This window comes from Adiantum capillus-veneris, chromosome 11 (genome assembly GCF_014529385.1).
Source record: "Adiantum capillus-veneris isolate H3 chromosome 11, ASM1452938v2, whole genome shotgun sequence".
NCBI classification, from domain to species: Eukaryota; Viridiplantae; Streptophyta; class Polypodiopsida; order Polypodiales; family Pteridaceae; genus Adiantum; species Adiantum capillus-veneris.
Window position 1 is genome coordinate 162,340,445 of NC_140941.1, and position 22,445 is coordinate 162,362,889.

At 42.2% G+C, this 22,445-nt stretch overlaps 1 protein-coding gene across 1 annotated transcript in view; it reads right to left on the reverse strand.

Annotated features, from left to right (window-relative positions):
• The window catches only part of LOC147448333 (ATP-dependent zinc metalloprotease FTSH 8, mitochondrial-like), a 60,588-nt gene extending 46,944 nt beyond the window's left edge, over positions 1–13,644 (reverse strand). The window contains exon 1 of the mRNA XM_086524178.1: positions 13,370–13,644. Within this exon, the coding sequence (XP_086380304.1) occupies positions 13,370–13,543 (174 nt within the window). The 5' untranslated portion in view covers positions 13,544–13,644. The remainder of the gene's footprint in view (positions 1–13,369) is intronic.
• Between the last annotated feature and the right edge of the window lie 8,801 nt (positions 13,645–22,445).

Genomic DNA, 22,445 nt, shown 5'->3' on the forward strand with positions numbered 1-22,445 from the left:
ACAATGGTCCAGATCGCGTCATTTCCAGTCTGAGTTCTAGGGAGGTCCATGATGAAGTCCATGGCATTACTTTCCCAATGTTCGTTAGGCACAGGCAAAGGTTGCAGCAACCCAGGCGTCTTATGCCGATCATACTTCACTTTTTGGCAAACCAAGCATTCCCTGACATACTTATCAATGTCTGCTTTAAGGCTAGGCCAAAAGAAATATCTTTCCATTGCTAAGGTTGTAGGGAGAATACCCCGATGACCCGCATAAGGCGAAGCGTGTGCTTCATCCATGATCTTCTTTCTTAATGGTTCCGCCACACATATAGCCTGATGGTGGTAGAGATAACCGTCCTGAATGGAATAGGGAAACTCATTCTCTCCACGATGTAGCTTTCCCCAAATGGTGGATAAGTCTAGATCATTGGGATACAAATCCGGTAGTGCTTCTAATTCTTGGTGATACACCGAAGTGATAGCGTTCACCCTTGGCCGCCTAGACAGTGCGTCTGCGACTACATTCTTACTCCCAGCAGTGTGAAGGATCTGGAAGTGAAACATAGATAAAAAAGTTTGCCCACCTCATCTGCTTCTCAGATAGTTTCCTTTGCGTAAGAAAATATCGCTAACTCTGGTGATCAGTCTTGATCACAAAATCCGCTCCTAGAGGATAGTGCTTCCAGTTGGAAGGCGTGAATCACAGCCGAGAGTTCCTTTTCGTAGATTGATGCTTGCAACTCTGCATCCTTAAGCCGTCTGCTTTTGTATGCCACTGCATGGCCTTCTTGGTTTAACACTGCTCTGATGCAATCACCTAAAGCATCGCAGTGAACCTCAAATGGTTTCCTTAAGTCAGGCACTATCAAAATAGGTCCATGGCTTAGCAAGTACTTGAGCCAATCAAAAGCTCCTTGTTGTCTCGATCCCCATCTGAAAGGAATCTTCTTCCTTGTCAAGTCATGAAGTGGTCCTGCTACATGAGCAAATTCTCAGACAAACCTTCGATAATATGAACATAATCCCAGAAAGCTACATACATCATGTACCGTAGTGGGAATAGGCCAATCTTCTACCACTCGGATCTTGGCAGGATCCATACTCACTTTATTGTGGGAGACTATATGGCCGAGATAGTGTATCTCAGAGAGAAAGAACTCGCTCTTCTTTGCATTCACATGCAACTCATGCTTTCACAATTCTTGAAACACTAAGTCCGAGTGCTTCCGATGTTCCTCTTCTGACGTAGAGAAGATGAGTATGTCGTCAAAGAATACTCCCGTAAAAGCTCGATACGGGCTGAAAATGCAGTCCATCATGCGATTGAACGTCGCAGGAGCATTGGTCAAGCCGAAAGGCATTACCAAGAATTCATATAGTCCAAAGGTTGTGCGGAAAGCAGTCTTATGGACATCCTCAGGGGCGATCCGTATCTGATGATACCCACTCTTTCAGTCTATGCGACTAAAGACACTTGCACCCTGCAACTTATCAAGTATATCATCAATCCGAGGGATCGGAAAGCGATTCTTGATTGTGATCTTGTTTAAAGACCGATAGTCTATGCACATTCGAAACGTGCCATCTTTCTTCTGCACCAGTAGAACTGGAGAGCAGTAGGGTGAAGCACTTGGCCGTACTAACCCTTTCTCTAGAAGGTCGTTGACTTGCTTCAAAATTTCCTCTTGCTGAGCAAGACTCACCCGATAAGGGGGTTGATTGGGAGGCGAGCTACCCAATATGAGATCTATGCGATGATCTTCTAGGCGTACCGGAGGGAGTTCATCAGGAAGTGTTTCCGTGAAACAATCCTTGTACTTTTCAATAAATTGAAGACGCTTAATTTCCAGACTAGAGAGAGAGTCCCTACTAGTTTTATCCTTTGCAAAAGTCAAGTAAGCAGAAACACACTTCTTCGTTTCTTTCTTAATGGAGATATGGCTTACAATTGGAAACTGCCAATCTCTTGCATCAGCTTGAATCTTTATTTTCTTACCCCCATGATTAAAAGTGAGGGTCTTTTCCACATAATCGGGAATAGGTGTCATGTGAAAGTGCCATGGCATACCCAAGATGATATCACATCCCTCGATGGGTGCCATCAAAAATGATTCGCGGTCCTTGTACTCGCCAATCCGAAGATTGAGCTGTATCCAGGGAGATGAAGTTATCCGTGGATCCTGGATCATAAAGAATCAATACTGACGCTTCCCTTTCTCCGTTTCTGTGTTTCCTTGAACATCTGGGATTGAGTTCGAGCTTGGTGGTGCGGGTTCCTTCCTTGCTTTCTCTTGCCTCGTAGAGGCTTGTTCTTGCCGTTGCTGCTTTAGCGGGCAGTCCGGTTTCATATGTCCTTTCTCGCCACAGTAGAAGCATCTTCCTTCCTCTCTAAAAGTTTGAAGTTGAGTAGGAGAAAGATACTTAGTTCGCTTGCCAGTGCCCTCTGGCTTCTTAGAATGATCATCGTCTCTAGATGGAGGACGTTTTCTTCCTTGGCCCCCATGGTCATCGTAGACCCCTCTCTGTCTTGCACGGTAAGTGCTATGCTCCATCTTTCTGGGCGTTCCAGTTGAGTGCAAATCCTCACCAATGATTGTTGACTCCATCATCCTTTGAAGAGTATCATGCGGATACACCTTCATACTCTTTCGAAGCTGCGGTTGGAGACCCGCTTCGAACTTTCTTTTCTTTTCCTCGTCGGCAATCTTCATGAAGGGAGTGACCTTCAGAAGAACCGACCAATACTTGTCCACATAAGTCGTTACTCTTTCATGTTCCTTCTGGGCAAGCCAGTCCCATTCCTTCCGTATGTCCTACTCGAAGTCAGGTGGAAGAAATTGTTCATAAAATTCAGATTTGAAGCTCTCCCAAGTTCTGGCCTGAGAACCTTCCAGAATCTTGGCTAACCACCAATTACTTGCCGTTTCCTTGAGGTGCATCCCCACATGGCGTAATTTGGATCTTTCTGTGAAGTGCCCATTGGTAAAGGCAACTTCAAACTGTCTGATGAAGGACAGTGCTTTGGAGATGTCTCTCCGTCCGTTGTAGGTTTCGAACTTGATGTCCTTGTCGCCCGATTTGAAGACTCTCATGCGATGTTGAGACTTGCGACCTTGCTTCTTGAATCGAGGCTTATCTTTAGGTTGATGTATGGTAGTGGCGGTAGTAGCTGCTTCCTTCTTCTGACGAGATGATCGAGAAGTAGAAGTATAATCAGGAGAGTAAGATGGAGATGAGATAGAGATGTCCTTGCTCTCGTCTAGCAGAGAGAGAGCTTTTTCCTGGCCTTTCCTTGAAGTAGGCCGTTCATTCCGATCCGAAGATCCTTTGTGCACCTCGGCACGTGCTTCTTCTCTTGCCTCCTGTGGTCTCACGCCAACAGTGTTGTCTGGATGCTTGGCTGCATTAGTTCCATTCGTTTTCTTCATTCCGCCCAAAAGCTTTTGGACGTCTGGCAACAGTAAGATTTGTTGCAACTCCACAAGCTCACTTGTTGAAGCTCCTCTTCAACGCTTCTCCCTTGGCTCGACATGGTTCTTCCCGTTCTTCCCGGAATCGTCCTTCTTTGCAGAGAAAGAGAGGAGTCCGAGCTCTGATACCACTGTCACAAAACAGGAGCGTACACGAGCACTTAGAAAATCTGAAAATTATAATTCTTTGAAAATATGAGAGAAGGGAGAAGATCGACACAGTATTGAGGACCAAAAGATGGGCTGGTCCCCCCCCCCCGTTAAGAGTATTCTTTTATTCAGGGAGAATTCTTATACAAGCACGAGAACCCGAGGAAACCCCTCCGTTCTATAATCTTAGACCCGAAGGTCATGCTTTCCCATAAAGGGCTTGGGCACAAGGCCGTTCCTTCCCGTAAGGGACTTAAGCGCGAAGCCGTACTTTCCCGTAAGGGACTTAGGCGTGAAGCCGTACTTCCCGTGAAGGGCCTTCTCGTGAGACGAGAGATTCCTGCAAAACAAACCACACAAAGCAACAATTCTCAATGCGTATCAACACCTTATACCTGTCGCTCCTTGCTCGGAGAATCGACCTCCGTACTCAGTCGTCACGCGATCACTTGCAAATTCTGTCGCCAACACGTGCTCCAGAATCCCAGCGCTAGTTCTTGCTGCTGCTCCCGGCGTATCAAAACTGGAACGCTTGCTGCCCTTTTATAGGCTCTGGCACCTGGCGGGAATAGAGGCCCAAAAAGCAAAGCCAGCGCTCCTAGAGAGAGGAGAGAGAAAGATCGCAAATTCAGCCCCCCCCCTCTGCGTAGCTTTTCTAGCGCTCCTTTTTTTGAAGGACTTGCTTTATTTTATTAATAAAGGCCCAGTCACTTAAAAGTGACCGGCCACTTTAATAAAATAAAGTGTGAACCTGTTCAAACTTTAAAAACTCACTTAGTCAATGAAACAATGCTACACGGACACATTCCAGGCGTCCCCGGGTGCAGGGCACGACACAGATGCAATGCAGACACAGACTCCTCGCGGGAAAACATTTGTCCTCCTGCGACTGTTCCTGCTTTTCGTAAAAAGCTTCATTGAACCCATCTTTATTCTTGTGCTTGCGTTCTTACGCGTATTTTCTTACTCAGTTCGGATTTCCTCCTTAGCCTACGGGATGCCCCCTTACTGATGCACCCGTCACCGATCATGTGACGCATTAGGGGCACTCATAACCCGGCCCTTTCCACCAAACTTACGGAAACTCCTTCGCAATGTTTACCATCACCCATCAAATGACACATCAGAGTTTGTCCGTTCTTGATGGCAATTCCTGTAGCTACAATCTTTTAACAGTTCTTAGTGCTCATAATAAAATATCCTAAAAAAGAGATTAATCATTAAAAATAAGAAAATAGTCCAATTAGCAACACAAGTAGTTTGTTCCCTTGCTGCGTCTCTTTAAATGTTTCTTGGGCCCCGAAGTTGGTTGACTCGTCTTTATTAATCATGGCAACGATGCCATTTGGGTTGTGGTCGATAGACTCACAAAATGGCAAAGTTTATACCAACGAAATCAATAGTAAAAAGCAATGAGTTGGCACTTTTATTTGTCGATCAGCTTTATAAGTTGTATGGTCTACCAGAAGACATCGTCAATGATCGAGATTCTAAGTTCACTGGGAGATTTTGGCAAGATGTGTTCCCTCACCTTCAAACAAAGTTGAGTATGTCATCCTCTGATCATCCCGAGTCTGATGGACAAACTGAAAGGATGAATCGGACATTAGAAGACATGTTGACAGCTTATGTCTCTCACAGGCAGTCTAATTGGGAAAGGCACCTTCCACAATTAGAGTTTGCCTACAGTAGTAGCAAGCATTTTGCTACTGAATTTAGCCCGTTTATGCTGATGTATGAATTCGATGTAACAAATTGCTAACGTGTCGACCTACTAAAGAACGGGGCTACCGGCCGAGGGGCCTAAACCCTGAGAAGAACAAGCAACAGAGGAAGTGTCACAGAGTGATGACGTGGTTGCCCAAGTGCAGAAAAACCCTAACCCTAATTTCTGCCAGAAACCCTAATTGCTGAAACCCTAATTCTGGAAACCCTAACCCTAAAACCTGCAAACCCTAATTTCTGCCAGAAACCCTAATTGCTGCAAACCCTAATTCTGAAAACCCTAACCCTAAAACCTGCAAACCCTAATTTCTGCCAAAAACCCTAACCCTAACCCTAAGGCAGCAGACAAATTCCGAAAATTGCGCTGACATGATGACGTGGCAGGCTGTACGGATTTCCGTAAATTGCGCTAGCAGCTTTTTGGCTTTGCTTTTGAACCAGAAGCTTTTGAGTTTTAAAGGCTTTTTTACTATAACTGCTTTTCAGGCCAAGGGCATTTAAATATGAGGCTAGGGCTCATTCTCTGGCATGCTTCCTGGAGAAGGTGCAGAGTCTGGAGTACCGGCTTGTACTTTGATGATGCAATATAAAGGAATACCGAAAGGGGCGCCAAGGTTTGGGGCCAATACTCTCTGGGGTGGAATTCCGCCACTCCGTGTCACGTGTCGTCTCTCTCTCTCTCTCTCTCTCTCTCTCTCTCTCTCTCTCTCTCTCTCTCTCTCTCTGTCTCTCTCTCTCTCTCTCTCTCTCTCTCTCAATTCAGTTGTTATTGAAGTACTAAAAGTCTGTTCAGTCTGTTCTTTTCTATTGGCACGTGGTGCCCGCCTTGTGACAGTGGTATCAGAGCATCAGGCGTGTGCTTTTCTGAAAGCATACCGGTCCTACAAAAGAGCAGACAAAGCTTTATTCGAGGATATCTTCGCCCTCCAACCCGGACTTATTAAAGAGCAGACAGAGCTTTATTCGAGGATATCTTCGCCCTCCAACCCGGACTTATTAAAGAGCAGACAGAGCTTTATTCGAGGATATCCACTCCTCCAACCCGGACTTATTAGCTACTCCTCCAACCCGGACTTATTAGCCAGTCCCACCCTTACTTCATCGCGCATCGGGCGCGCTCCCGTCTTCACCGCAGTGTCTTACAGGGCATAAGCCAATTCAGATCACTTGCAAGAGAAGGATCCAGATTTGTTTCAAGTCACTGTTTTTTTTCAGAAGCAGTGCCATGCAGATGTTGACGTCTACAACTACCAAGCAACATACTCCAAGTACTTGGCAAGCTTTCAAGAAATTTTTTGCCCGAAGTTATATGGTTTCTGACATCTTCCTTCGGAGTGCAACTTTTGGCAGAGTGGGGTATCCTGAAATGCTTGCCATGGAAACCCTAGCACATTATAACTTCAAGTTTCTCGACATCTCCCAGTAGATGTCTCTTCACGAGCAGATGAACTTGGAGACCGAGTGCGATTGCTATCTTGGGACTACTATCACTGCCCAAGAAACACTGTTTGTCCAAGAGCTGATGGACCATGTTGTGCTCGGCTACGACCTCATGGAAGGAACCTAACCCTAATTTTTGGTGCAGGTTTCAAGATGGAAAGTCAGTCGACTTTTCGAGCTCGATTGATGTCGAGATTGCTTTTTAAGTTTAAGTTCTGTTTGATCTTGTTTGGTGATCCTGTTTGGAATTTGTTTGAAATGGATGATATCTGTTTTGAACCTGTTTTGGTGCCGATTTGAATTGTTTGACTCTGGTTTGATACTGGTTTCAATGATTGGTGATTTTACTCCCGGGTGGAGAAGTGAGAAATACTGTTTTGGTATTGTTTGAACCTCGGAACGACGCAGGCCGATGCCTAGGGAGCATTTCGTTGTATGTTTGAAAACCTCCGAACGACGCAGGCCGATGCCTGGGGAGCGTTTGGTTGTATGCTTGTAAAATAATTGTTGGTGTGACTCCCGGCCCGGACCTGGATGGTTATGCGGGAGGAGTATTAAGAAGTCTGAGCAGTGGTTACTCTCAGCACCTCCAAACGACGCAGGCTGCGGTCTGGGGGGCGTTTGGTTGTAAAAGGCCTCTATATCTCCCGGCCCGGACCTTTCTAGGTTATGCGGGAGGAGTGATGAGGGAGTCGTTGAATATCTCCCGGCCCGGACCTTGTTAGGTTATGCGGGAGGAGTGTTCATCGGCGGCTTTATGTTTCTATGTCCTGTAACATGCATATGTGAGCGTTTGTGTTGCATTGTGATGTGCCAACCACTGAATATTCCTAATTGGATGAGATTGCCTGGGTATGTAATTTTAGTGCATCAAGACACTCGAGGAAGATCAGTACGATCTGGGTGTGATGGCTAATTTTACTACGCCGGAATATCAAGAGTTTCGATCTGGACGAAAGGAGAAGCTAACTCCTTGATCAAAACAACCGATAGGAGCAGCTAACTCCTTGATCAAGAGAGCAGAAAGGAGAAGCTAACTCCTTAATAAAAAGAGCAAATTGATTGTCCCTCGGAATGTCCCTCAGAATGACCCTCGGAAATTTTTGAATTAGCTTGAGTTGTTTTGCAGATATGCTGTAATCGCGGACGATTATTCTTTCAAGAAGGGGAGATGTAACAAATTGCTGACGTGTCTACCTACTAAAGAACGGAGCTACCGGCCGAGGGCCCTAAACCCTGAGAATAACAAGCAACAGAGGAAGTGTCACAGAGTGATGACGTGGTTGCCCGAGTGCAGAAAAACCCTAACCCTAATTTCTGCCAGAAACCCTAATTGCTGAAACCCTAATTCTAGAAACCCTAACCCTAAAACCTGCAAACCCTAATTTCTGCCAGAAACCCTAATTGCTACAAACCCTAACCCTAAAACCTGCAAACCCTAATTTCTGCCAGAAACCCTAACCCTAACCCTAAGGCAGCAGACAAATTCCGAAAATTGCGCTGACATGATGACGTGGCAGGCTGTACGGATTTCCGTAAATTGCGCTGGCAGCTTTTTGGCTTTGCTTTTGAACCAGAAGCTTTTGAGTTTTAAAGGCTTTTTTACTATAACTGCTTTTCAGGCCAAGGGCCTTTAAATACGAGGCTAGGGCTCATTCTCTGGCATGCTTCCTGGAGAAGGTGCAGAGTCTGGAGTACCGGCTTGTACTTTGATGATGCAATATAAAGAAATACCGAAAGGCGCGCCAAGGTTTGGGGCCAATACTCTCTGGGGTGGAATTCCGCCACTCCGTGTCACGTGTCGTCTCTCTCTCTCTCTCTCTCTCTCTCTCTCTCTCTCTCTCTCTCTCTCTCTCTCTCTCTCTCTCTCTCTCTCTCAGTTCAGTTGTTATTGAAGTGCTAAAAGTCTATTCAGTCTGTTCTTTTCTATTGGCACGTGGTGCCCGCCTTGTGACATTCGAGCCTAAATCCCCTATTGCTATTGGCTTAGAGAAAGTCAAAGATCGCCAAGCTCGAGACTTCTTGTATGATATGCAAGAGATGCTCGAATTGGCTACGGATAGTATAAGGACAGCTCGTGATCGGGTTACTGCTTAAGCCAATCAAGAAAGATCTCCAAGGACTCTCGAAGTGAGACAATGGGTCTATGACATATGTAAAGATACCCAAGGATTCCAAGACTATGCGAACTGTAAAGCATTATAAGCTTTCAGCTAGATTTTGAGGTCTATTCTTGATCACAAAGAAAATTGGCCAAGTTGCCTATAAATTGGCTCTTCCCCCAAATGTTAGTGTACATCCACTGTTTCATGTCAGCCGCCTTAAAGAAAAACTAGGCGAAGCCGACACTATTGTGCCTATCGAGGAATTGTATGGCAAGATATGCAAACTAAATATATTCCTTAGCACCAGAGGCTATTCTAGATCATCGTACCCGTCATTTGTGCCAAAAAGCTTATAACGAGTACTTCATTAAATGAAAGGGTCAATCTAAAAATTTCCTACTTGGGAATCAATTAGAGAATTAAAAGTGCAGTATCCCCACTTCATTGATGAGGACATCAATGGTTATAAAGGGGGGAAGTATATTATGTCCCGCTTTACAGGAGAGGGGATCCCATCTAAGACACCGTCAGATGGGCGCCCGGTGTCCGGGTGGACGTAGTGTGACCTCGGCTAATGTGGCCGACCACTTAAAGGGAGGCCAAGGCCTCATTTGTAATTATCGACCCCCACTGGTAGAGTGCCAGTGGTGAGCCCATGAGGCTAGGAGTGCCCGAGGTCACCTCGAGGAGGTGAGGTCGGGTGGTATAGGACGCTCAGTCTTACAGGTGCACGCCTACATCCTCGGATGTTGGCCCCAGCACGGAGGTGCTACCGGATGGTGGCTATGGTCGGGTGGTTCGTACGACGCATGTCTATAGGCGGTCCGGGTAGCTGGAAGATCCTCTCCAAGTATTCGTTTCAGATATAGGGCGTGCGTGCGAGAGAGAGAGAGAGAGAGAGAGAGAGAGAGAGAGAGAGAGAGAGAGAAGACTAACACCAGATAGGGTCCCAAACCCCCTCCAAGGGCCACCCTCTCTACTACTATTGTCTTTAGATTGCATAAATGTTGATACAATGTATCTAAATGTTAGATGCTGATGGGAACTTGCGGTAGATGCTTGGGGTTGCAAGGCTAAGGGCTGCAAATGGAAAACGCTAATGAGGCTGACCTGTATCTGCAACGGTACGGGGCTGATCTACTCATGTCGAGTGTCACAAATTGTTGACATGTCAAGCCACTAAAGAACGGAGCTAACTTGCAGATCCCGGTCAAGGGGCCTAAACCCTAAGAAGAAGCAACAGAAGAAGTTTCACCAACTTACAAGTCCTCACCAAGTGGGCCTAATTTTAAAGAAGTTTGTACCAACTTATGGGACCCCGTTTGATGGGGCCCAAGCTGACATGGCAGGACTGTACGGGCAGTCTCGCGCTTTACACGCTCACGTAGCAACAGTGTACTAATTTTCCTACTTTTGTGTTGCCTGTTTTTGGGAGGCCAGATGCTTTAGGACTTGAAGCTTTTCATGTAACTGCTTTTAGAGGCCAAGGGCCTTTAAATATGACCCATGCGCGGGAGATGTAGAGCAGAGCCATGGGAGTTGTACCTTGTTGATGCAATATAAAGATACCGAAAGGGGCGCCACGGTTTGGGGCCAGTGCTCTCTTGGGGTGTAACACCGCCACTCCGCATCTCGTGTGTCGTGCATCTCTTTCAGTTCAGTTGTTATTTGAAGTGTTGAAAGTTGTTCACTCTAATCTTTTCCGTAGTTGTTCAGTCTAATCTTTTCTCTTGGTACTTGGTACTCGTTCCCGTTACATCGACGACGCTGATGGCTGAAAACTAAAAACGCTAAGCTTGAGGGCTGAAAACTGCAGTTTGCTCGCGATACTGATGAAGAAGGGAAGTGCTTGGGCTAATCCGCTAAGTAGAGACCAAGTGTTGGACTGATCTCCTAGTTGAGGGTAAGCGTTGGTTGTGCTACTGAAAAACGACAGGCCACTGAAGACCCAGAGGGTTAGGAGTCACGATTCCCTGAGCCTAACCCTAGCCAACCTGCAGATCCCCGCCAAGGGGCCTATAGCAGAAGCAAAAGAAGAAGAAGGACTGACCAACTTACAAATTCTTGCCGAGTGGCCTAAAACTCAAAGGTGGTTAGGATTTAAAAATCCTAACCTGACCCAACTTATAGGACTTTAGCCAAGGTGCCTCATGTAAATAACGCACACACACGAGCCAAATTGCGTAGAGATGATGGCCTAGCAACTTTACAAATGCTCCACGTTTTGCATTGACTGTGATGACATGGCAACAACGTACGGACAGCCCTATGGGCGCTTGCTTTTGGGACCATATGCTTTTAGAGGCATTGCATTTCATGTCACTACTTTTGTATAGGCCAAATTACGTAGAGATGATGGCCTAGCAGCTTTACAAACGCTCCACGTTTTGCGTTGACTGTGATGACATGGCAACAACGTACGGACAGCCCTATGGGCGCTTGCTTTTGGGACCAGATGCTTTTAGAGGCATTGCATTTCATGTCACTACTTTTGTACAGGCCAAGGGCATTCAAATACATGTTGTGGGCTCTCTCTGGCATTCTACTGCTTGGAGGCGCAGAGCAGAGCTACAGAGTTGTACCTTGTTGAAGCAATATAAAGAAATACCGAAAGGGGCACCATCGTTTGGGGCCATTGTAGTCTAAGAGTGGAACTCCGCCACTCCGTGTCTTGTGTGTCTTATGTGGATTCTCTTTGTCTTTTGTTTTAGTTGTTTGAAGTGCTAAACGTATGTCTTTGTCTATTCTTTTTAGTTGGCAAGTGGTGACGTCCATCCTCCCAAGAACAGAGAGAGCAAGATGGCGTTTTGGCCCTTGGGATTCTACAGAGTACCTGCATTTTCTCCTCAACCAGCTCCGCGACACTCTCACGACCTCCTCAGCAAAATCTCTCGGTTTTGCAAAACTTTCAACGGTTCCTGAATTACATGTTGCCCCCTCTGTTGCCCCAGGTAATACCACCTCCTCCAGCACCAGAAAGCACAAGGACCCCTAGCCGACAAACTACTCAATCCTCTATTCCAATTGAGGGAGTTTTTAGGAACATGGTTCAACCCTTTGACCTTGATACGATGCAACCACCTCTACCATCACCGTTGCCACCACCACCACCACCTCCAAGATACAATGGTTGAAAGCCCATATGGATATCCCTATTACTATCCGCATCCTGGATTTGCACCAAACCAGCCAAAAATATTCAAGGATGGTGGATCTTCAATAAAAAAATTCAACTTTTCCAGAGTGAAAGATAGGAAGAAGCCCTACAGTTTTTGCAACCGTTTGACAAAATCTATGCTTTAGGGAATTATACTGAAGAATCCAAAATTTCACGAGCTGCCAGTTTTCTAAAAGATACTGCTATGCAGAGATGAAGTTCTATAGCTATCAAGCCACACGCTCCAAGGACTTGGCAGGCTTTCGAGAATATTTTTGCCCGGACCCACATGACATCCCTATTTCAAGCATAGCTTCTCGCAAATTGGGATAACTTGAAAATGCTTGCCCCACAAAAACCATGGAAGTTTTCAAATTCTCTCTCGCGCTCTCTCAAAAGGGAAAAAGCTACCATGGCGCAAAAAGATATGGACAGCACGACACTGAAGCAAATTCATCACTAGTAAAATCAACTCACTTTGTTAAAGAGGTTCTTTCAGTCATCAAAGAGAGAGAATTATTAAGGTGGGGTGTCTCCCAGTTGGTTGGGACAGAGACAGCTTAGATAAAGAATACCAGAAGGACTACATTTTAGACACACATTTACTCAAAGAACAACTCACCAAGGTCGTCCCATTCATAGATTTGGGAGATCCCACACTAATAGAAGTGGAAGGAAATATTTAATGCGTGACTTTTTTCAGCTCAGGGAATGCCATGAAAAAAATCATGTATTAGATATTATCGATCCTTGACAAGTGCCCGTGACAAAAGTTCTTTTCTCTAAGGATGTGTATTGAAGAAAACTCACGTGCACATACATCTGATTTGTGATCAAGCTTCATAATTTCTTCAATGAATACATTTTAACAATTGTATATTTAAATTTGGTATATCTATGTTTACCTTTGTATGCACATACAAAGCTAAACATAGATATAACTAAGGACACGACTTTAGTGCAGCTTAAATCTTGGTCTGAACCGAGTGAGTTGAAAAAGCATGCTCCCCAACTCACACCACTGACATCAGGGGAACCAAGTAGAAATCCTCAGCTTCAGTTAAATACAAGCCTTCGCCTATATTGAAAAAGAAAGAATTGACAATGAGAATGATCACGGCAAAGCAATTGTATGTGAGACACTATGTTAAGACTACCTGATACTCTATGCTCATCCACTCATCATGCTACATTAACAAGTTGGTCAGAAGAATGCGTCATTGTTTCATCAGTACTCAACTGAAGGCCCAAAACACATGACGGCTTTGGTTGTTCTTAATACATACTACCACAGCTTTGAAAAATATTTGACCAAAAAGGAAGCAGAAAGAAGAATACCCGAGCCGGTAGGCGGCCATGAATTCCAGGATCAATTTGCAGAGGCAGGTTTACAGGTTCCGGAAATGTTGGATGCCGGGCAAAAGCATCGAGACGTGAAGAGTGGAACGATAGTGACCAATTTATTGCACCTTGCCTGTAGCGGCAGGCTTTCGATCGTCCAGCAATTGCCATATCTCTCTCTCTCTCTCTCTCTCTCTCTCTCTCTCTCTCTCCCCCCCGCCCCCTTACAAACCAAGTCACATTATGACGAAGAGCTTACTAAATGCAAAAGAACCATCGGGACGACGAACAGGAGGGGAAACTCAATTTTAGAGGGCATCAAATTTCTGCGAAGATCACAACCATTGATCTCGAATGTGAACTTGATGTAAACTAAAGTGTAAAATGTAGGCTATTATGGTGGTGTGAACTCGATGATTGTGGAGGTCAAAACTACGCAATATAATGCTACCATTTTCTTTGCTTAACAAAGTGTGTGCACAAGTGTAGTGGTAAGGCATTCGCTATCATTGATATTGAGCTATAGCATGAGTTCATTTGATTTGGGACAATCATCAACATTTGGTATACACTTCAGTATTCCAACCTATTATATTATGTACCAGGTAAATTGTTTGTAATTTTTATGCTTTGTCTAGTCTATTGGTCATAAGCACCCAGATTCGTCGGTTTAGACAGTGTGTAAATGCTCATCTTGGTGTAGATTCGTCGAATTAGGCAACACCAATTGTCCGTGCAGATCCGTCGATTTAAGCATCACACCGATAAAATTCAAATTCACAAATCTAAATGCAATACACCAATTTAGGCAACATTAGTGCAGATTTGCCGATTTAGGCAGCATGTCTTATTGGTGTAGATTCATCGATTTACGCAATACCGATCACAAAATCATGTTGCATTGGCTGGCCACCACTGTAACTGGTATAATTTTGGAACCCGAGTACATAATGAAAGTGATTTGGATTTGGACTTCTATTGTGGAATTGAAATTGGATTGAGATTTGGTATATGATGATTTTTTGTCACGACAGTGTTTATGTGATTGGACTTGATATTTATGAGATCAATAATGAGTGTGACCAATGATATCCTGATTCATCAGGGTATGACATATACTGCTTATTCTAGTAGTATGTGGATGACGGCAGGCATACAGAATGTTGTTTAGTTTCAGCAATTTTTTCTTTTACTATACGATATTTCTCACACAGGATACTAACCAATGTTTTTACCAAGTATGGTTTGCAGATTCTTATCTTCGCAACTGAGGACAATTGCTTTCTAGCGGAGAGGTATGTGATGAGAATGGAAAATGATTTATTATTGCAGGTGACAGGCGGAAAAGGCTAAGGGTTATGCAAAAGGATATCATCTTATGGACATTTCATTATTTAAATGCTCTTTATGAGATAAGGCCATTTAAGTCCGGCCGGTCAATGTGTATTCATTTTTTAGCATTGAAGAATCTATAAATGAATACGTGCAAGAGGAAAATGCTCACTCTTGCACAGGGGGATATTGCACCAAGTGCTCGTGTCTTTCTTCTCTCCTCTTCTCTCTTCTCTCTGGCCGTGCCAACGTAGCACTCCGCTCTAGGAGGTGCGCATGTATGTGCTCTCTCGCTCTCTCCTTCTCTCTATCTCTCTATGTTCGTGTATGATTCGGTTATGTGCTACAAGATATGCCAGGTAAGCAGATTTGTGTGTTTCATGGATTGCAATATGTTGTTTTTTGGTATTTTGCAGGGACATCACACCTCCATTTGTAGCAATTATTAGAATGCCGCTAATCACCAATCAATTAATTAGAGAAGGGTAGTGGCTCATCGGAATTGCCAAGAAAGTGCCAAACTTAATCAATGAGATTAGTGAATAGGGAGAGATAAAGAGAGAATTAACTGGGCCTAGGTGTGAATCGTCGGCTTCGATACCACTTGTTGGGAAGCACGTTCCCTAATCACCAATGGCTTAGCATTAGGCTATGGGGGATGAAGCCTTATATTAACCATGGTTAGAGAGATGGAGGTTAGGATTAGGGTTACGCCAAGAGCAAGAGCGTAGAGACAGAGAGAGAGTATAGACACAATGATATAATTCAAAGTGCAAGTGATTCATTAGATGATAGCCTCTTAAGTAGTCTTGGTACCTTACATCCATTGGTTAGAGAGGCTGTATCCGTTTCCTATTGGGCCATGTCATCTTCTCATCCATCCTAGTGGACTAGGGATCTTTCCCATGTGGTGCCACTAGCATGGGCTTACCTTAACAATCTATCCTTCAGACATCGGCTATTATCTCTTTCCCGCACACCACTCACATAGGCCACACTCCCTCCCCAGGGACTATGCCACATAACAATTGGTATAATGATGAGTGTAGAGACCTTTGCGTCTGTAGTGAACCCTTAGGGAGATCATGGGTCGAGGAGCCAAATGCCAGATGAAGATACACCCCAAAAGTGGCAAGATTTTGAGGAAGCATAGGAGCTAGAGCTATACCGCTTATTCATGAGCATGGATAGTGCCACAGCATGGCGGACCCTTCAAGAGCCACGCCTGACTACTCCTAATGAGGACCCCAAGTATGGCACAATTATGCAAAGAGATGATATGAGGTACCAAATTAGCCTCTGATTCCACAACACCCAGACCTCAACCCCCGAGCTCTTCTTTCTTCCTAGTAGAGATGGTCAAGAAGGCCATCCACCACCTACACCACCGCCAATCTTCAAATCATACATGATTATAGAGTGAGCACCTCAATTATGTAGCCACCACTATAGCCCCATTGATTGCACATCTACTCAATCGGGCTATAGAGGAGGGCTTCCTAGAGGAGTGGACGCAGCACACCATTGTGCCAATACACATATATGGGGAGAGCCTGGGGACACCTTGGACCCAAGGAATTACAGGATTGTCATGACTGGTCATACAATGGCCAAACTATATGGGGAATACTTGAGGCTGAGCTTAGTTCATATGGAGAAATTGAGGGCCTACGGGCTCCTGGCTAGGCAGGGTTCAAGCAGACCTTCTCCACCATCGACAACATCTTCATTCTACATTGTCTCATTGGTGGGGCAAAGGTGTGGAAGAAGAAGCTTTAATGTTGCTTTGACTACCTTTAAAGTTATCTTCGTGAGGTTTAAAATGTTATATGATTATCTATGGTCTCTTTCAATAAGCATGAATCTTTAAAAGAGATAGTGAACGCCCCCATTTCTAATAGTGTAGTAGATACAAAAATTTGACTATGTTGATTTATTGACAAAATACCAACATTTGGGACTTTTTAAGCAAGCTAGATATGATTTGGTTGCAAGCTTGATTGTGAGAGTGTATTCTCCTATATGTGAGTGATTTGATAAAACGAGTAGAGTAATTTTGTAGTTTATTTAAAGACTCCCTAATAATTAAAAGTTTTCTAATGGAATGCAAAGGACATATTATGGAAGCCCGTTTTTTCATTTACTGTTTTATTAGTCTCTCCAAAATTGTCTTAGTTTGGCACCTTTCAAAACTTTAGTTTGTATGCAAGTCAAGGACAACATTACATCATGAAAACATCCTTTTATAAGTAACTATGTGTGTAGGTGTAGAAACATCGATAATAGGTCAACTGATTGAGAAAAATGTGATATTTTTCTAGCAACGTAGATTATGATCAACTATCCATTGAAGTTTTCAGGAAAAATACTTTAATGATCTGATTAATTTAGGTTAGCCTTGCCATTTTGTTGTTTTTGTTGAAATTCGCTAATATATCCACTTTAGAGGCTTTCCATACCAAATGGTGAGGACTTTTACCTATTTATTATTTTTCCCATGTAGATTTATCTTTCAACTTCAAGCTCAAGTAAGCATGATAACAAATAGCATGTTGGAAAAGAGTATCTAAATTTGCCCCATACCCCAAAAGGACACTTTATGTCCTATTAGGTTACCAAACTAGTGCTAAGAAGGATGTTTACATCGTGGGGTAACGATTGTAACGATTTATTATGAGAACCTTTAATTAGACATATCTTCCAAACTTTTATGGTCCCAATCAAATTTTTGAATCTTGCTATTTTAGGAATAGCAAGTTTGATAGCCATTAAAAAATCTCTCTCTATCTCTCTCTCTCTCTCTCTCTCTCTCTCTCTCTCTCTCTTTCTCAGCATATGTATTGTCATTTCCTTCTCTCAATGCGAGTCTTTGTGTCCTTTGATGGCTATGTTGCCTACATGTTTATGCATTGGTCGATATATTGTGTTGCAACTAAAATGGGCAATTGCAATCCATGGGAAGATTTGTTAATATCTTGTTATCTCCTTATACGAGCCTATTTGCAAGGGTGATTTTGTGGAAAATATTTCAAGGCAATGAGATCCCTATCAATGTTGTGTTTTCCTATGAAAACTTTTAAAGGATGGCTTGTATTTGATCTTTTTGCTTAATGAAATTCTCATCAATGTTGTGTTTTGGATCACTACCTGTGAAAACTTTCAAAGAATGGCTTGCATTTGATCTTCTTGCTTATTCTTTCACGTATCTAGTGACCATTATAAATTGACACAACTTATCAAAGAGTTGTATATGAATTTATGATATAGGTAGTGAATTTGAGCTAAGAGACAACAACAACAATCCCTATTTGATATATCAGTGAAATCCTATCAATTTTGGATGAATACCTATGAAAAATTTCAAAGAATGGCTTGTATTTTATCTTTTTGCTTAATCTTTCACGTAGCTAGTGATCGTTGTAAATTGACCCAACTTATCAAAGAATTTTCATATGAAGTTGTGATGTAGTTAGTGAATTTGATCTAAGAGACAAAAATAACCAATATTATGGGTGGATTCTACTATGTAAAGGGAAATTTAGATTAATATACCAATTCTATGTTTTGGCAAGAGCCATCCTTGTTTTAAAATGTCGAGACAGATCCTACAAAGTATGGCTAAAGCCCATGACTATATCAATCTCAAAGTTATTGAGAAGAAGCAAGGCTTGACAATACTTCGGCAATACCTAGGTTATATGACATAATTAGTAAGCTACAAGTGTAGCGATCCTTCTAGTGTATATGTATGTCACTACATTTTTTTACATGACGACATCATGCAATAGCTTGCTAGAGATACAATAAATTATTTGTATGAAAAGAGTCTTGCAACTTAACCTTAAGACAAAGGTGAACATGATCAACCCTATACTTAACAATGTAGAATCAAGGTGACTGAAGGATCCTTTTTGCTATAGAGGTAGTGTTTTAGAATACTCTACACATAGCTCCACTCTTCGGAGTGATGAACTAGGTTGATGCAAATGGTACTTTTTCAGCTATCATAGGGGAACACTTCACACAGAAGAGTATGAGAGATCCTTGGAGACTAAACACAAGCCGTCCATTCTCTTTATGTCAAATGGTACAAAGTGTAGTTCTTTGCTTTGAGAGGCGTTTACAAGACCTAAGATGCTATCATGGAAATGCTAAAATTTAGGTTGTAGAGATCACCTCAAGAATGGAGGCTTTAGTCCATCCAAGATTATCTCAAGCAAAGGGAAATATTTACTATCGGCTTTATTGAGTGCTTATAGTGAATATTGTGTTTTTGAGCGAGTTTCTGATTTCAACCTTTTGCAATCGAAATATTTCTTGTGAGATTTTTGGAATGTAATTTAGCCCTTTTTTTAATGGCATTAAAAAGTTAATAAAAAAACATACATTACTCACTAATATACACCAAAAAGAAAACAATAATTTCACAAAGTCTCAACTTTACTCTCAAGCATCTAGCAATTTATAAACCTCCATGCATACATATAACAAGAAGGGAACCCAAAAAGAGTTCAAGGTGTAGAATATGATAGGTGCTCTACATAATAGGACGTATCTTACATGTTTGCCTCAACACAAATGCAAGGTCCATAGGGGGTTATTGCAAGCTGATGAATGACCATGTGCTCCTTTGGTTGAAAACCAAGTATGTGCACGTATACATAATATATGTGCTTACATGCCAAAAAGTCTTTATGTATAGATTTTCTCTTCTAAAAATCAGGGCACGTGCAACTAGGTTCTTTCTTGATGTGTACATCATAACAACTCTCTGTCAAGACTCAAAAAACCATGTGCTATTCACTTTTTGCTTTCTCCTCCAAGAACATTACAGCCATGCTTGCAACTGACTCTAATCTCTTTTGTGCTTCTTTGGAAATATTGTGCCTCCACTTGCACTTCCTACTGCTTGTGCCTCCTTATGTAGAAGTAGCCGGTACATTCTTGATGTTTTATGGCCGTATTGTAAAGTCTACAAATCCCTTTTGAGGTCTCTTTCCATAATAACATATCCTCTCTCTCTCTCTCTCTCTCTCTCTCTCTCTCTCTCTCTCTCTCTCTCTCATGATAGGTCTTGAGTTCATCTCTCCTCATCGGATACATCTTTAAAATCTCTTGAGATAGTTTCCTACGACGTTAAAAATCCTCCTCCTCCTCTTCTTCTTCTTCTTCTTCTTCTCTCTCTCTCTCTCTCTCTCTCTCTCTCTCTCTCTCTCAGAACTAGCAGGAGAGTACTTGCTCATAACTACCAAAGGATTACAATGGAGTAGAGATCTACTGAACATAGTGCCAATACAGTGAAATGCAAGGGGTGTATGTAACGCTTATCAAAGGTCACACATTTTTCATATTGACAAAGGATACTGAGGTAAGTGCCAGTTCCTGCAAAGCATGTGTGGTTAGTGTATTTTTTTCATAAATGACTTATTGGAGCTTTTTTTATTTTAGAAATTAGAAGGATTCTTTATTAATCATCTCTTGTTTTAGTAGATTCTATAAATTCAACAACATTGAAAACTGGTACTAGTACCTCCAAAAGATTCATTTGTAAGCTGTTAAACAATGGCTTAGAAAACTTGACTCCAATACATTTTAGCACTATAAACCACAAGTACGGATTGGTCTAAATTCAACAATGTTCAAATACTTGCTCTTGGAAGAGGTAAAGTGTTGATTTTTTATATTGCAATTGAATTTAGTATGGATATAAGAGGTTTGTATTGTATTTAGCTTTTGTTATTGTACATCTTTGTGTTCATGTTTGATTGTAGAAGGTGTATCGTAAAAGTTAATAACGTGAAATTTCATGCGTGCAATATTTGAATGGGGGATCCCTTCATCAGAGTGGTGGAAGAGAGGCCTGAGAGCCTAGCTCTATTTTCTATGTACGGAACACTTATGTAGACAACTCATATGCTAAGCCAATGGGCTCATGTACTTGATTAATGTAATACAATCTTTACTATCTTACAGTGTCATCTCTTTACTTTGCATTACTCTTTGTCATTGTTTTGAAAAAAATTACTTGTCATTCAAATAGTGGTTGATTGTGTACACTTATCTTGAAATACTGAAGTTTTTCCATTTTCTGAGCCCCACAAAAATTTGTGTCGAGACTCAGGAACTCTTGTAATCTACACGTTCTTGTACATAGTTGGATATTAATAGTGGTTGGTAAAAGGATGGTCACAAGGCACCATAAAACAAAGGAAAACTCATTATTCATATTTCTAAATATAGGAAATCAAAATCTAAAATGTGGACATGAAACATGTATCTGTTAATAGTACAATCAATCTTTATAGAAATTCGGAAGAGAATGTGGTATAGTAAGACCTCTTTATTTGGTAGTTTAAGTAAGTACTTAAAAATTAATCAATCTTTGATGATAAGCTAGAATGGTGAGGTGTGTTAACACTAGTCTTAAAATGTATCTATGAAAGTTCCATGAACAAAGTTTGTGGTAAACTTTAGGACACATGCACAAAAGTGCCTTGGATCTGTTAGTGGCTTAAGCCACATAACTTATGTTAGATTTTGGTAATTTGACCATAACTTTTGTATACAATATGAAATATTCATGGAAGTATAGTTATAATATGTTTTAAAAATTGATCATATTTATTTTCAAAGGACCCAATTTTTTTTCTAAAAACAAAATTTTATGCATTAAGTTACAATTTATGGTTGTGCTTAGATGAGTATTGAATTCCATCATCTTTATTGAGATATTGTACAAGCTTCACAACTATGTACATAAAAATGGAGTTTTCAAAAAAGTTTGAGCCTACTCAAGAAATATATAACCTACATTAATGACTTACTAAAAATTTCTACGGTTTGACGATTTGTCCCCTTAAAGATGGACATGAAAATGTGTTAAGTATGGAGTTTGATTTATCCTTATGATTCTTATTCTAAAAAAGCACATCTGTAAGAACTCCATAATGAGGATAAGCCATTGTGTATGAGAAAAATTGCTTACCGAAAAACTAAAATCACTCACCAAAAAACCAAAAATCAATCCCCAGTCTCTAGCTTTACTCGAGACTCGGGTTTGCTAGAATATTCCCTTTTGCTAAAATTATATTGGGTTAACGGTGGTCAAAAATGGCCAAAAAGAGGATTTTTCCAAGCGAAGCCATGATTTTGAGGCAAATTATGGCCACATCAGGCATCATATGCATCGAAGAACCATGTCGGGGGCTGTTTTGGGACCTAAGGAGCTCAAAAAAAGCCCCTCGGGCTATGGCACACAAAAGCCCACATTGATTTTCCATGAGAGGCCATGTTCCCGTGGCAAATTATGGCTAGATCAGGCATCATATGCATAGAAGAAACGTGTCGGGGGCTGTTTCGGGACCCGACACGGTTCTTCTGTGCATAAGATGCCTGATCTAGCCATAATTTACGCCGAGAACATGGAGTCGCATGACAATTTTTCCTTTCTGGCCTCAAAAATGTAGCATGCAACTTGATCATGGTGCAGTAAACACCCCTATACTTTGATGGACCCAACAACTCATGGTGCACTAAACACCCCCATACTTTGATGGACCCAACAAGTCCCCAATGCAACACATTCTTCTATATCTTTTTCCAGTTAACCCCATTTTCCAGATAAGTAGACTTCTTGCAGAGAGGTGACACAAGACCAGACCCCTGGTGAACATGCGAAAGAAGGTTTAAAAGAGGAAGAAAATTGCGTCTCAAACCATGGAGGAACAGACCATCCCAAAGA